Source organism: Geotrypetes seraphini, chromosome 3 (assembly GCF_902459505.1).
Source record: "Geotrypetes seraphini chromosome 3, aGeoSer1.1, whole genome shotgun sequence".
Classification (NCBI taxonomy): domain Eukaryota; kingdom Metazoa; phylum Chordata; class Amphibia; order Gymnophiona; family Dermophiidae; genus Geotrypetes; species Geotrypetes seraphini.
Genome location: NC_047086.1, coordinates 121,657,469 through 121,671,397, shown reverse-complemented (window position 1 = coordinate 121,671,397; position 13,929 = coordinate 121,657,469). Strand labels below are relative to the sequence as shown.

At 42.7% G+C, this 13,929-nt stretch overlaps 1 protein-coding gene across 2 annotated transcripts in view; it reads left to right on the top strand.

Moving 5' to 3' along the window:
• TRAM2 (translocation associated membrane protein 2) overlaps positions 1-13,929 on the top strand; it is a 134,387-nt gene that overhangs the window by 60,907 nt on the left and 59,551 nt on the right. For both annotated transcript variants that reach the window (XM_033939725.1, XM_033939724.1), the window contains exons 3-5: positions 7,844-7,953; positions 11,214-11,330; positions 11,930-11,988. In XM_033939725.1, the coding sequence (XP_033795616.1) occupies positions 7,844-7,953; positions 11,214-11,330; positions 11,930-11,988 (286 nt within the window). The remainder of the gene's footprint in view (positions 1-7,843; positions 7,954-11,213; positions 11,331-11,929; positions 11,989-13,929) is intronic.

Here is a 13,929-nt window from a genome sequence, read left to right as displayed (position 1 = left end):
TGGGTAATATGCCTCACTGCTACCAGCAGGTGGAGACTGAGATCAAACTTGTATATCAGTATAGCATGCCTCTCTTGCTACTCCAGTTTTCCTCAGTCTCCGGTAGCAGGTGGTAAGGCTTTTCAGCTCCCCTCTTAGCACTGTTGGAACTTTGTGGACTCCTGGTTCCCCTTTTTGTGCCAGATAGAGCTTGGGTGGGTTCTGTTTGGGGATCTGTCCGATCTCGGGGGTGTTAAACCTGGTGGGTCTCATGCTGGGACCCTCCCCCAACCTTCCTCCACCTCCCCATATTTTTATAGTGGGCCTCAGCAGGCAGCCTGGCCCCCTGATTGGTCAGCCCTCCAGCTTTGAGAACCGTGGAGTCTGTTCTGACTAAGTAAAAAGAAAGAAAAAAATCCTAAGGTGTGCCAGTCTAAAGAGCTCATTTCCCTTTATAACTGCCTTTTTTCTGTGTATTTCTCAACTAACCGGCACTTTCTTTACAGCTAGGGCGGTTTTCAGCACAATGAGCTCTTTTAAAGAGAAAAAGTGCTCCTTGTGCTCCAGGCGTGAGGTACTCGTGGCCGGCCTGTGCAAGCGTTGTGCAGGCTGGAGCGGTGGAGAGCCTCGTTGGCAGCGGATGCCAGTGCCCAGGGCATCCCGCCACATGTGCCTCGTGGTTCGGCTTCAGATCGTGGGGAAGCCCGGGCTTCCCCCAAACCCACGCGGGGGGGTTTCCCAGCTGCCGACAGTCAGGGAGCACAGGATTCCCTTACTGCTGATTCGGCTGGGGATTCCCTTTTTGTGGCGGTCTGTTCCACGGCCTCAGTGTCAGGAAAGTCCCAGGATTTTCAGACACGACATGCCGCAGGAGCTCCGATTTTGGCGGTTTCAGGTCCAATTTCGGCGGGAACCTCCTCATTCATTTCAGTTAACTCAGGTGACCTTCCCCCTGTTCTGGAAACACAGGGGCAAAGTCCCTTGGGGCCGCCAGGGGTTTTCCCCCCTGAATTTATTTTAGCACTTTGTAAAACTTATGTGCTGGTGGCAGGAGGTTCCATGTCCACTCCGGGGGAGGGAGGGGGGTTACACTTGATGTGTTCCCCAGTGCGGCCTCATGCAGCGGCGGTTTTGCCACTCTCTACTCCTCTCTTATCCAAACGCCCGAGGGTCTCTTGGGATGAGGATTTTTTTCCAGAGGAGCACAAGGTGATTGATAAGGACCTGGACCCTTGGGGAGAATTCCAGGATCCTCTTGGGGGACTGGATTCTGCTGGCGAGGGGTTCGAGCATCCTCCAGCCAACGAAGATGTGTCTGTGGTGCGCATTTTTCAGTGGGAAGAGCTCTATGAGTTAATCCTTCAGGTCTCCTCGGTTTTGCACTTTGAGGACCCCTTGTCGGAGCCCCCACGTACGGTGGACCCCTTGCTTAAGGGGATTCGCTCTGCTTCCCGCTCTTTTACTTTGCATCAGGATATTTGGGACATCATGCTCGCACAGTGGCAGGTGCTGGAAGCCCCTTTTCACTTTGCGCGCTCCATGGCTCGCCTGTATCCCATTCCGGACGGGGATAGGGATACTCTGAATTCGCCTGTAGTGGATGCGGTGGTCTCGGCCATCTCTAAGCGGCATACTGTGCCTGTTGAGGGCAGTGTGATCTTGAAGGACCCGGAGGAGCATAAGTTGGAGAACCTCCTTAAACAGAGTTTTGATGTGACAGCTCTTGTCAGGCTATGTGTGGCAGGCTAATGGCTCAGGCGTATTTTCGTTGGGCCCAGCATGTACTTGATGATAAATCTGAGAATTGGGACTTGCTAAGGCAAGAAGTTACCAAAAGTGAATTGGGTGCTTCTTATCTCTTGGATGCCATGTATGATCTCTTGTGAGTTTCTGCCAAGGCTCTGGCCTTAGGAGTGGCAGCACACCGTACCTTGTGTCTTCACGCTTGGTCAGCGATTCGGCATCCAAAGCTAAGTTGACAAAGTTTCCTTTTAAAGGATCTTTCTTGTTTGGTGAGGATCTGGACAAGTTGGTTCAGACTCTCACTGATTCTAAAGTGCCTCGTTTGCCTGAGGATAGGCCTAGGCCGCTGGCTCGAGGCTGCGCGTGGGCGTGATTTACGCTGTTTCCGCTTCGATCGAGGGCTGCTTCTTTTCCGTCTCCTGGGATCTCAAGAGATAGGTTCTTCCAGCGCATGTAGTCCTATTGTGGGGCCTGCCAGAGTGCGGGTAGCGCCCCTGCTGGGTCCCTTGCCGCCCGTTCTGCACAATGACTCCTTGCTGGCGCCCGTCTTGGTTCCGGTGGGTGCCCGGTTGAGAGACTTTTATCCACAGTGGGCAGACATCATGTCCAATCGGTGTGTTCTGGAAGTGATCCAGGACGGCTATGCTCTGGAGTTCGCCCTGTCCTTGCCAGACCGTTTTCTCGCTTCTTCCTCGCAGGTGGCATGGAAGCAGCAGGCCTTTTGCCAGACCCTTCAGAGATTGTTGGATCTTCTCATGGTGGTTTCAGTTCCCCCGCTGGAGTGGGGCACAAGTTGGTACTCAATTTACTTTGTGGTGCCAAAGAAAGAAGGGACCTTTCGACCCATCCTGAATTTGAAGGGGGTCAACAGGGCTCTTTATATGCCTTCCTGTGTTCTGAGATTCTGGCGGTTCAGCCAGAGGAGTTTCTGACCTCTCTCGATCTGACTGAGGCATACTTACACATTCCTATTCGGGCCTCCCATCATCACTTCCTGAGCTTTGCGATCTTGGGGCAACACTATCAGTTCTGTGCAGTTCCCTTTGGTCTGGCCACGGCTCCGCGGACGTTCACCAAGGTGATGGTAGTCATTGCAGTGGCATTACGCAAAGAGGGCATTCTTGTTCATCCTTATCTGGATGACTGGTTGATTCAAGCCAAATCGTTCCAGGAGAGCACTCGGGTCACGGCTCGGGTGGTGGAGTTTCTGCAGTTGCTGAGATGGGTAGTCAACCTTGCAAAGAGCCGATTGTCTCCATCTCAGCACCTGGAATATCTTGGGGTCCTGTTTGACACCTCCTTGAGTAAGGACTTCCTTCTGGAGGCCCGGGTGAGCAAATTGCAATCTCATGACATCCCAGTGTCCTCAGGCGCAGGATTTCCTTCAAGTCTTGGGGTCGATGGCGGCCTCCCTCGATGTCATGAGGTGGTCGTGGGCCCACATGCGTCCTCTTCAGTATGCTCTTCTTCGGAGGTGGTTGCCTCAGAGGCACAGTCTGGTTCACCCTGTTCTGCTTCTGGGCTTAGCTCAGGGCAGTCTTCACTGGTGGCTTCAGACCCCCCATCTTGTATAAGGGGCGAGTCTGGATCAGCTGCAGTGGATGGTGCTGCTCACGGATGCCAGTCTTCTCGGTTGAGGGGCTCAGTGTCTAGGTCACTCAACTCAGGGCACTTGGTCCACGGAGGAGGCTTCTTGGTCGATCAATGTTTTAGAGACCAGAGCCATCCGTCTGGCGTTGCTAGCCTTCCAGTCCTTTCTGATGGGCAAGTCAGTCAGGGTTCTGTCAGAGAATGCCACGGCGGTGGCCTATGTCAATCATCAGGGAGGCACCAGGAGCACTTTGGTGGCACAGAAGGCGACTCTGCTTGTGGTCTGGATAGGGGACTGGCTTGGTCTTCTCTCCAGGTTCAGCTTGCGGCCTTGTCAGCCTTTTGGGGGTTCTTGAAAGGTCAGCGTTTGAATGCCATTCCTGATGTGATTCGCTTCTTGTGGGTGGCCAAGTTGCTCAGGCCTCCCATACGACCCTCTGTTCCATCTTGGGATGTGAATCTGATTCTGTCCGTTCTGGTGCACCCTCCTTTTGAGCTTTGGGCGACAGCTCTTTGAAAGACCTTACTCTTAAGGCGGTCTTCTTGGTGGTCATTACTTCAGCTAGATGTGTTTCTGAGCTGCAGGCTTTCTCTTGTAGGGTTCCCTTCTTGGAGTTTTCTAGGGAGCGGGTTGTCTTGAGGCATGTTCCTTCCTTTCTGCCAAAAGTGGTTTCTCCTTTTCATGTCAATCAATCTGTAGTCCTCCCGATGTTGGGTTGTCGGGAGTGCTCTTCTGCGCAGACAGCTGCGCAAGTTGGATGTCAGTTGGGTCCTTTACTCTTATGTGCAGAGGACCCAGGAGATCAGGAAATCAGATCATCTCTTTGTCCTTCTAGCAGGTCCTCATAAGGGGGATGGCGCTTCTAAGGCTACTATTGCGTGCTGGATCAAGGAGACTATTGCTTCCGTCTATCTTCTGAAGAAGAAGCCTGCTCCCGACTTTCTCAAGGCTCATTCCACTAGGGGTCAGGCAGTTTCTTAGGCTGAGTCTTCTCTAGTGCCTCCAGTGGATATTTGCAAGGCTGCAATCCTTTGTCAGACACTACCGTGTAGATGTTCACGCATGTTGGGATGCAATTTTCGGTGAACGTGTTCTGGTGTCGGCCCTTCGAGGGTCCCACCTTTTCTTTGGTATGCCCATTCATAAGGACTATACCTGTCTACCAAGTGATACAGAAGGAGAAATTAGGTTCTTACCTGCTAATTTTCTTTTTGTTAGCTTGTAGACTGGTATAGTCCCCCTCCCTATCTATCTTTGTGCGGTGTTTGCTGTTTTTGGGTTGCGTGCAGATTTTGAATTTTTCTGTGGATTCTAGTATTTTTCTAGGGCCGGAGAGAATTTTTTAAAAAAATTTTATTATTTATTCATTTTGAAAATAATATCAAGCATTTACACTTGTTAAGGAAATACGAACAGATACTTACAAAAACAAATTATTTGATAGGAATCAATACCATTTTTTCTTAGACCCCCAAAAATTATCATGGGGGGCAAATCCAACATTAAAACTTAAAAATCAAACAACTAGGTACAATATCAATAAAGGCCTTAACGGAAATATTCCTCTCATATGTATAACATCCATTAGTCCCTGATGACCTTTTTCATATCTAGAAAGTTCCTAAGATGTTCCGGAACAAAAAAAGTATATTTCCTCCCCCAAATATTTTATGAGGCCTTTACAAGGATAAACCAATTGGAAGATGGCTCCAAGATCTTTCACTTTTTGCCTCATTACTAGAAACAATTTCCTCCTTTCTTGTGTCTCTTTGTTAACATCAGGATAAATCCAAATACGATGTCCCATAAAAGGAGCTTGAGCCTTGCAAAAATAAATCTTCAATACAGCATTAAGGTCCTGCTGAAATACGAATGAAATGAGCAAGGTAGCTCTTTCCTCAATTTTTGTAATAGATGTTTCGCTAAAATTTCTGAGATATTTCCCAATTCAAGTGATTGAGGTAAAGGTACTTGATTTACTGCAGGTGTTTCGTTCCCTAATTTCTTTGTAGGACCAGGTAAGTAATAAATCTTATTCAAAGGAGGAATAAGTTCGGGAGCAAAACCCAAAATTTGAACCAAATAATTCTTAAACAATTCAACAGAGGAAATTTCTGCTATCCTTTGGAAATTTAATAGTCTCAAGTTCAATCTTCTATTATAATTCTCTAATTGCTCTATTTTTTATGTACCAAAAGTTTATCTTTTATCAATCCAGCATTAACCTCTTTAAGAGCTTTCATTTGTTCATTAACTGTTTGAAACTTAATTTCATCATCCTTTTTCATATAAGAACAGAACATAAGAACTGCCATCTCCGAATCAGACCCATGGTCCATCGAGTCCGGCGATCCGCACACGCGGAGGCCCAGTCAGGTATACACCTGATGTAGTTTTACCACCCATATCCCTCTATGCCTCTCATAAGGAGATGTGCATCTAATTTGCCTTTGAATCCTAGCACAGTGGATTCCTTAATAACCTCCTGTGGAAGAGCATTCCAGGCGTTCACCACTCGCTGCGTAAAGCAGAACCTCCTGACATTTGTCCTGGACTTGTCCCCCCTTAGCTTTAAACCATGTCCTCTTGTCCGTGTCACGTTGGACAGTGTAAATAATTTGTTTTTCTGCTCTATTTTATCGATGTCTTTCAGTATTTTGAACGTCTCTATCATGTCCCCTCGCAGCCTCCTCTTCTCAAGGGAAAACAGTCCTAGTTTCTTGAGTCGTTCCTCATATTCCAAGTTCTCCATACCTCTTATTAGCTTCGTTGCTCGTCTCTGCACCCTCTCCAGCAGTTTTATATCCCTCTTTAGTTTGGGAGACCAATGTTGGACACAGTATTCCAAGTGTGGTCTGACCATTGCTCTATAAAGCGGCATTATGACTTTCTCCGATCTGCTCATGATTCCTTTCTTTATCATTCCTAACATTCTGTTCGCTTTCTTTGCCGCTGCGGCGCATTGTGCCGACGGCTTCAGGGTCCTATCTATCAGTACACCCAGGTCCCTTTCTTGTTCGCTCTTACCAAGAGTTGCTCCTGACATTCTATACTCGTGTTCCTTATTCTTACTGCCTAAATGCATTACTTTGCATTTCTCCACGTTGAACTTCATCTGCCATTGCTCTGCCCATTTCTCTAACTGATACAAGTCGCTCTGGAGTTCTTCGCTATCTTTCTGCGTTCTGATTGTCCGGCATAGCTTTGTGTCGTCTGCAAACTTAATGATCTCACTGGATATTCCGTCTTCAAGGTCATTGATATAAATGTTAAATAGGATCGGCCCAAGTACCGAGCCCTGGGGCACACCACTAGTCACTTTCTCCCAGTCTGAGAACTTCCCATTTATGCCCACTCTCTGCTTCCTGTTTTCCAGCCATTTGCCTATCCACCTGTGTATATCTCCCTCTATTCCATGGCATTGTAGATTCCTGAGAAGTCTTTCATGCGGAACTTTGTCGAATGCCTTCTGGAAGTCCAAATATATTATGTCCACCGGCATTCCACTATCAATTTGCTTGTTCACGGTCTCAAAAAATTGAAGCAAATTCTACTGTTTTTGCTAAAGAGTCTACCTTTTTCACTAGGGAAGAATTTTCCTCCACTGTTTTTTTTAGTGGTTCTGTCCATCCTCTGGATCGCTTCCCACTCACTTTTCACACACCCACCATCCAAAAATGTCAAACAAAAAAAAACTATATGACAACCTAATAGCCACCAGAGCAGCTAAACTGGACAGACAAATCACCATTCTGTTGTCATCGACCACAGACTACAAAACCTTCAAGAAAGATACTAAAACCCTACTCTTCAAAAAATACATAAAACCTATCTAACACGACCAGTTCCTACCTAAACACGACCAGTTCCTACCTCAACCCCACTTCTAATTACCCAACTAATGCTAAAATGCCTCTATTTACCCATCACTTACCATGTAATTCTTATTACATTACATATTTCTATTCCGCCATTACCTTCCGTTCAAAGCGGATTACAAAAAGAGTTATAGAAGAAGGGTTACAACGTTAGATCAGAGCAGGTTTCCAAGAGAGGGAAAAGTAGGATCTTGGGTTAGGGAGGGGATGGTAAGAGGGGGGTTAAGCTTTATCATGGTATTAAGCTTTATTAAGGGATTTCTTGAAGAGTATAGTTTTTATTTCCTTTCTGAACATCTTGTAGTCTGGGGTTGTTGTCAATAGGTTGGAGACTTGGTTGTCTATCTTCGCTACCCAACATTTATCACCTTAAGATAACGACAACTCTTTGGTAATTCTTATGTAACTCTTATGACATCTCTTATGCTATTCCTGTAAATTTTAATATAAACTTTTTATGTAATCTCTGAAAACTTTTATGTAATCTGCTTTGAACCGCAAGGTATTGGCGGAATAGAAATCACTAATGTAATGTAATATATTTTTTGAAAGTACAGCTTCTGTTTGAAGTTTTTGTTTGTGGTGTTAATATTCTGTAACGCTCTGGATGAATGATGATGATGTACTCTTTTTTTATTTTTTTATTTTATAGATGGTGAGACCATTTACTATCATTATGGGATCAAAGATTTGGTCACTATTCTATTCTACGTCTTCATAGCAATCATTCTGCATGCGGTGGTGCAGGAATACGTCCTAGATGTAAGTGTCGCTTCTTGGGTTTCTGTTCTACTAAACTAAACTAAACTAAAAATTAAGTTTATAGACCGGGTCATCTCCTTGAAAATGGAGCTCAACTCGGTTAACAATCATAAACTAATGATAACAACAAATTATACTGAAGAATAAATAATAGAAGGAAAGATAAACTGTTTTCTAGAAGATTCTCCCCTAAAGTTACAGCAGAGACCCAAGAATTTGTGCCACACCAAACTTTCAAGATCTAGAGCCAGCAACATCCTCAGGAGGCATCAAGGTGCAAAACATGGGGCTTTTCAGACCCACATCTACGTACCTCCCTCCTCAGTCCACCTATGTCTACTGAGATGGGATCAAGTCTGCTGTGTTTTATTCTTGTAAGACATGGACAAAGCCTGCTTTCTGAGGAGCAAAAATTTGCTGTCAGGAGGAAGATTAAAATAAAAGCAGCTTTGTGAAAACCGGATGTTTGGGCTGCTGATGAGTGACTAACTTGAGGGCTCCAGCTCTGCTATTTAATTCACCTGTGAAACTTCTATCCTGTTCAGCAGTTGGCAAGATTTTGTGCCCCCAAATTTAAGGACAAATACCCAGGCAGACTCCAGAGAGGGGAAACAGTGATGGGTCAGAATTTCTAGATTTCTGATGAGGAAACTAAATGGGTTGGTTTTATTTTAGATGTGAAAAAAAAAGCTGAAGGGAGATTTGACTTCAGTAAAGGCGATAGAAAGGATAGTGGGGATAGATCAGAAGTAAGAGGTTCAAAAAGCAAGTGAGATTTTGGGCTAGAAAGTAGAACTTTCTCAGTCTAATAGTCTTTATAAGTCCTGGCATAACTTGCTATACAGACTAAATCATTAAACAATTAACTCTAACAATGTTAGTAACTGAATTCAAGCCATAATAGCATTTAGTGAATCAATAATTATTAAAAGTATCTTCCTAAAAATAAATATTCAATTGTAATCCTTATTGAGTGTTTTAAAGAGAACAGTGGTGGACATATCATAGAATTATACAGACTTCAGTCTTTGGAACCACTTATGATATATACCATTGCAAGTTCATGTCTTGTATATTGTTATAATCATCTATGTCCACTACCCCCTACCAAACAAATAATAATTAATTTGCTTAATTTTATTCCCTATAGTTATTATTATTACTAAATTAATATTAACTATTGTTGCTAATATCCCTAACTTTATGATTTTATTATATATTTTAAGGGAAAGTAAAATAATCAACACTTATTGAAAAAAAATATTTTGAACTATGAATTGATTTTGAATATACTATTCATTTTACTATACGAAATTCATATTATATTAAAATTCAATAAGTTAATGGGCATAGAAACTTATAAAATATATAAAGTGCATATGCCTAAGATTTATTGAGATGTGCTCAACTAAATTAATTAACTATCATGTAACAACTAAATAAGGATTACAACTGAATATTTATTTTTAGGAAAATACTTTCAATATTTATTGATTCATTAAATGTTATTATGGCTTGAATTCAGTTACTAACATTGTTAGAGTTAATTGTTTAATGATTTAGTTTATTTAATGCATTATCTTCCCTTTTTTCTGCTAACAATTATTTGATTTATAGGGTTGATATATGTTTAAGGCCTTACTACATAATAACTTGCTATACAAACAGGTTAAGTCATCACTAGAACCTTTTTACTAGGAAAATTTCTTAAATCAACTACCATAGATGCTTATCTATTGCTTTTTAGATAGAGGGGTCCTTTTTACTGTACCTGAATGCTTGAACTACCAATGAAAAAACATGAGTCAAAAAAAATTCCTGAAAGCAGAGGATAGATTAGATTAGTGGTTCTCAGCATGGTCCTTGAAACCCACCTGGCTGACAAAATATCCTCAATGAAGTTTGCATGACAAAGATTTAAATGCATGCCACTGTGTGTTAATTTCTCCTGTATATTTATTGTTGAAATCCTGACTAACATATGGCCATGAATGTCTTAGGGACTGGGTTGGGAATCACTGGATTTTAGGGCTTATTGTGATGTGAAACAAGCGTTAATATGTTTTGTGTGCAGATGACATGGAACTACTTCCAAAGCAAGAAATTGTGCTAAAAATCCCCACTTTCTCACTTGTATTTTAGCTGAAAACATCAGCTTTGGCTGCAGAGTAAAGGTGTTACTTTATGGTCAGCCATCAAATGTCATGTCTCACTAAAAGAAGACATTTGTACATGGAGAACATAAGAACATAAGCAGTGCATCTGCTGGGTCAGACCAGAGGTCCATCTTGCCCAGCAGCCCGCTCATGCGGTGGCCCATCAGGTCCAGGACCTGCATATTAATCCTCTATCTATACCCTTCAATCCCTTCAACCACAGACTCTCGCCCCTCAGTCTTGGAATCTCTTACCGCAACACATTAGGGAATTAAAAGATCTATCCATTTTTAAAAAAACACTAAAAACGTTTCTCTTTAAAGATGCATATGATTTTTAATAGTTTATCATGCTTTTTTATTTATCTATAAATTTATTTCCCCTTCCTTTTTGTTTTCCCCTTTGTTATTACTCTTCCTTTCCTATCCGATTATTGTAATTTCTTCCCTATTTATCCTCACAATTCAAGTATGTCTCTATACCCTAACTAACATTTTAATATACGTATGTAATTAAGTATGTTTAATTTTTAAGAAAATTTTACTTTATATTGTCATTAACATTTAATTTGCATGTATTAAGGTTTCAATCTGTATGTATTAAGGTTTTGTACATCGCTTAGTGATTTAAAATAGGCGATTCATTAAGAATAAATAAACTTGAAACTTGAAACCTAAGACTGAGAGATGGAGAATAAGCTTTAGTGTGATTGAGGCTCCTGAGTCCCAGGGTAAAACATTTGCCGGGGAGGTTGCTGGGGGGGGGGGGAGGTGTCACTGGTCACTCATTCCTGAACCAAAGATCCTTTAACTTTTTTAAATTCATTATTTAGACAAGTTGATTTCAGAGAGAATGACACGGGGACAAGTTGACTTCAGAGAGAATGACATGGGGACAAATTTGTCCCTGTCCCCACTGAATCTGTCTCCATCCCCGTCCCATCGCTGCGAGTTCTATCCTCATCTGCCCAAGCCTTGAACACATCCGCTTGCAAGGTTGGGGCAGGGTCAGGCAGAACTCGTGGAGAAGGGATGGAGATGTGGAAGCGATAATATGTTAATTTGTTTTCTTTTTAAATGTAGTGTTTTTCTGCTTTATGCTTAGAAAATCAACAGGCGGCTTCACCTCTCCAAGCTTAAGCACAGCAAATTCAATGAATCGGGTCAGCTGGTAGCATTTCATCTGACTTCCATCTTCTGGTGCTTATATGTGATAGTGACGGTGAGTGGCACAGAGGGGCTTTGCTGTCAGATACATCGTGCAGAGCCTCAGGCGAGAGAGGGAGAACTGTGATTAGGAAATGCCCTCATGGCAGCTCTGTCACAGGTTTTTTGGGGATAATTCAGTTTGAATTGTTTTATTGGCTTCTGAGTCCCAGGTTTTTTGCAGTGCTGATAGCCGAAAACTATTTGGGAATACTTTCATTCTAAGTCTAAAAACTGGAGATCCTCCTCATTTGCTCATATAGTTGGCTGATTTATTTTTGCTTTCCTTTTTAAAGCATTCTTACTACACTTTTCAAATGTGGTTTGACACATTAAATGAGGGTCACCAGATATCTGCATGGTAAGAGAATTCGCTTGGTTTCTCCCACTTGTTTCTCTTAGGGAAATTGGGATATCACACCCATAGATAGAACTGGTTCTGCCTATCCCCAAAGGACCAGGAGCCATTTTAGAACCCTGAGTGAATCCATGTTTGAACTTTAATGGCAGTTAAAGACCTCTAACATGGGCCAGTTTGTGGCTTCTTCACTGTCTCTGTCACTGTCTGGTTTTCTAAATTCTTTTACTTATACTGACTTTCACTTTGCTCTTTAGGAAGGATATTTATCAAATCCCCGAAGCTTGTGGGAAAACTACCCTCACATTTACCTCTCGTAAGTATCTCTGAGCTGGCTGGCACTCTTTCTGCACAGATCTTGTAAAATGTTATTTTTTCATGCTTTATTCTCTGTTTAGGTGAGTAATAATACTTAACAGGTCATGTGTGACAGTTTGGACCTAGGAAGGTAAGTATGTGGTTGAAAGGAGATTATTCAAGAATTTTGCCTGCACAGTATAAGAACATAAGAATAGCCTTACTGGGTGAGACCAATGGTCCCTCAAGCCCAGTAGCCAGTTCTCACGGTGGCCAATCCAGGTCACTAGTATCTGGCCAAAACCCAAGGAGTAGCAATATTCCATGCTACCGATCCAAGCAGTGGCTTCCCCCATGTCTTTCTCAATAACAGACTATGGACTTTTCCTTCAGGAACCTGTCCAAACCTTTCTTAAAATCAGCTACGCTATTCGCTCTTACCACAACCTCTGACAATGCGTTCCAGAGCTTAACTATTCTCCGAGTGATAAAAAGTTTGCTCCTATTGGTTTTAAAAGTATTTCGCTGTAACTTCATCAAGTATCCTCTAGTCTTTGTCATTTTTGAAAGAGTGAAAAATTGATCCACTTGTACACGTTCTACTCCATTCAGGATTTTGTAGACTTCATTCATATCTCCCCTCAGCCATATAAGAACTAATGTAATGTATAAGAATAGTAGTTGCAGGTCAGTTTGTGAACCTCTTAACAACTTTTTTGATCTGTTTTTGTTTTAATTCTGTAGCTCCTGGTCTATGCACCTGTCTCAATTTTTGTATGTTGCTTAGAACCTAATATTAGGGATTGGGCGACTAATAAATATAGAGAATAGAATAGGAAAAGGTAGACATTTCACTATTGATGGGTTAGGGGATGACAGTAGGAGTTGTTGAGGGGATTACCAGGCCATGTTCCCTATAAGTCACAGGCTTGCATGACTGTACCCTATTCTGACACAACCACACATGTCACTACTGCTACCAGTGCTCATTCCTCCTTCCCTCATCACTCTGCACTACTAGCATACTCTATTATTAAAGCTCATGGGCAGGCTTCTTGTCATGAGAAGAGAGAGGTCGTCATCAGAACTAGGTTTGTCTATGAGCTTTGATCATGCTGTGGTACGGTTGCATGGCTGTGGTATGTGCTTGTACTTTATAATACATGAATTTTACACATGTTGAATACACACACATTTACATCAACTTTGGAAGAGGAGTCAAGGCATGTATCGGCATTTGCATGCTACCAGGGCCAATTCTAGGAGCTTAGTTTAGAAAAAGCACATGTGTTGCCTTCGTAAAGTATGCTTAAAACGGGCACCCTGTTCTGCTATAGGTTTTGCCATCCCTTTCTGGAATCTGCCATTGGGTGGCATGCATCCTTAAAACTGGTGGTTGTGTAGGGGGTCAGCCATTGTACATTGCAACAGGATGCTGGACTATCAGGTAGGTAAATCACCGAATACCTCTGGGAAAAGGGGGCAATGTCTGGAAAGCAGTATATACTAACATTTGAAGTATGGGAAACAAGATTCTGGACCTAGAAGCTGAGATGGAAGAAGATGATAGTGGCGATCACGGAGATGTGGTTCATGACTGGGATGAGGTTATACTGGGCTATAATCTGTTCAGGAAAGACAGGTTAAGAAGAAAAGAAGGGGGAGTAACATTATATGTTAAAGATCATAGTAAAGCCACACAATTGCAGGATCTGCAGGGCAAGGAAGAGGCACTGTGGATCAATTTGGAAAGTGGTGAATATATTTACATTAGTGTGATATACAGGCCTCCTTCACAGATGGAAGAATTGGACAGAGATTTAATAATAGACATTCAGAATATATCTTTAAAAAAGGTGAATTTTTACTAATAGGTGATTTTAACATGCCAGATGTTGATTAGGGTATCCCTATTGCGGGGTCTTCTAGAAGTAGGGAGATTCTGGATTCTCTACAAGGA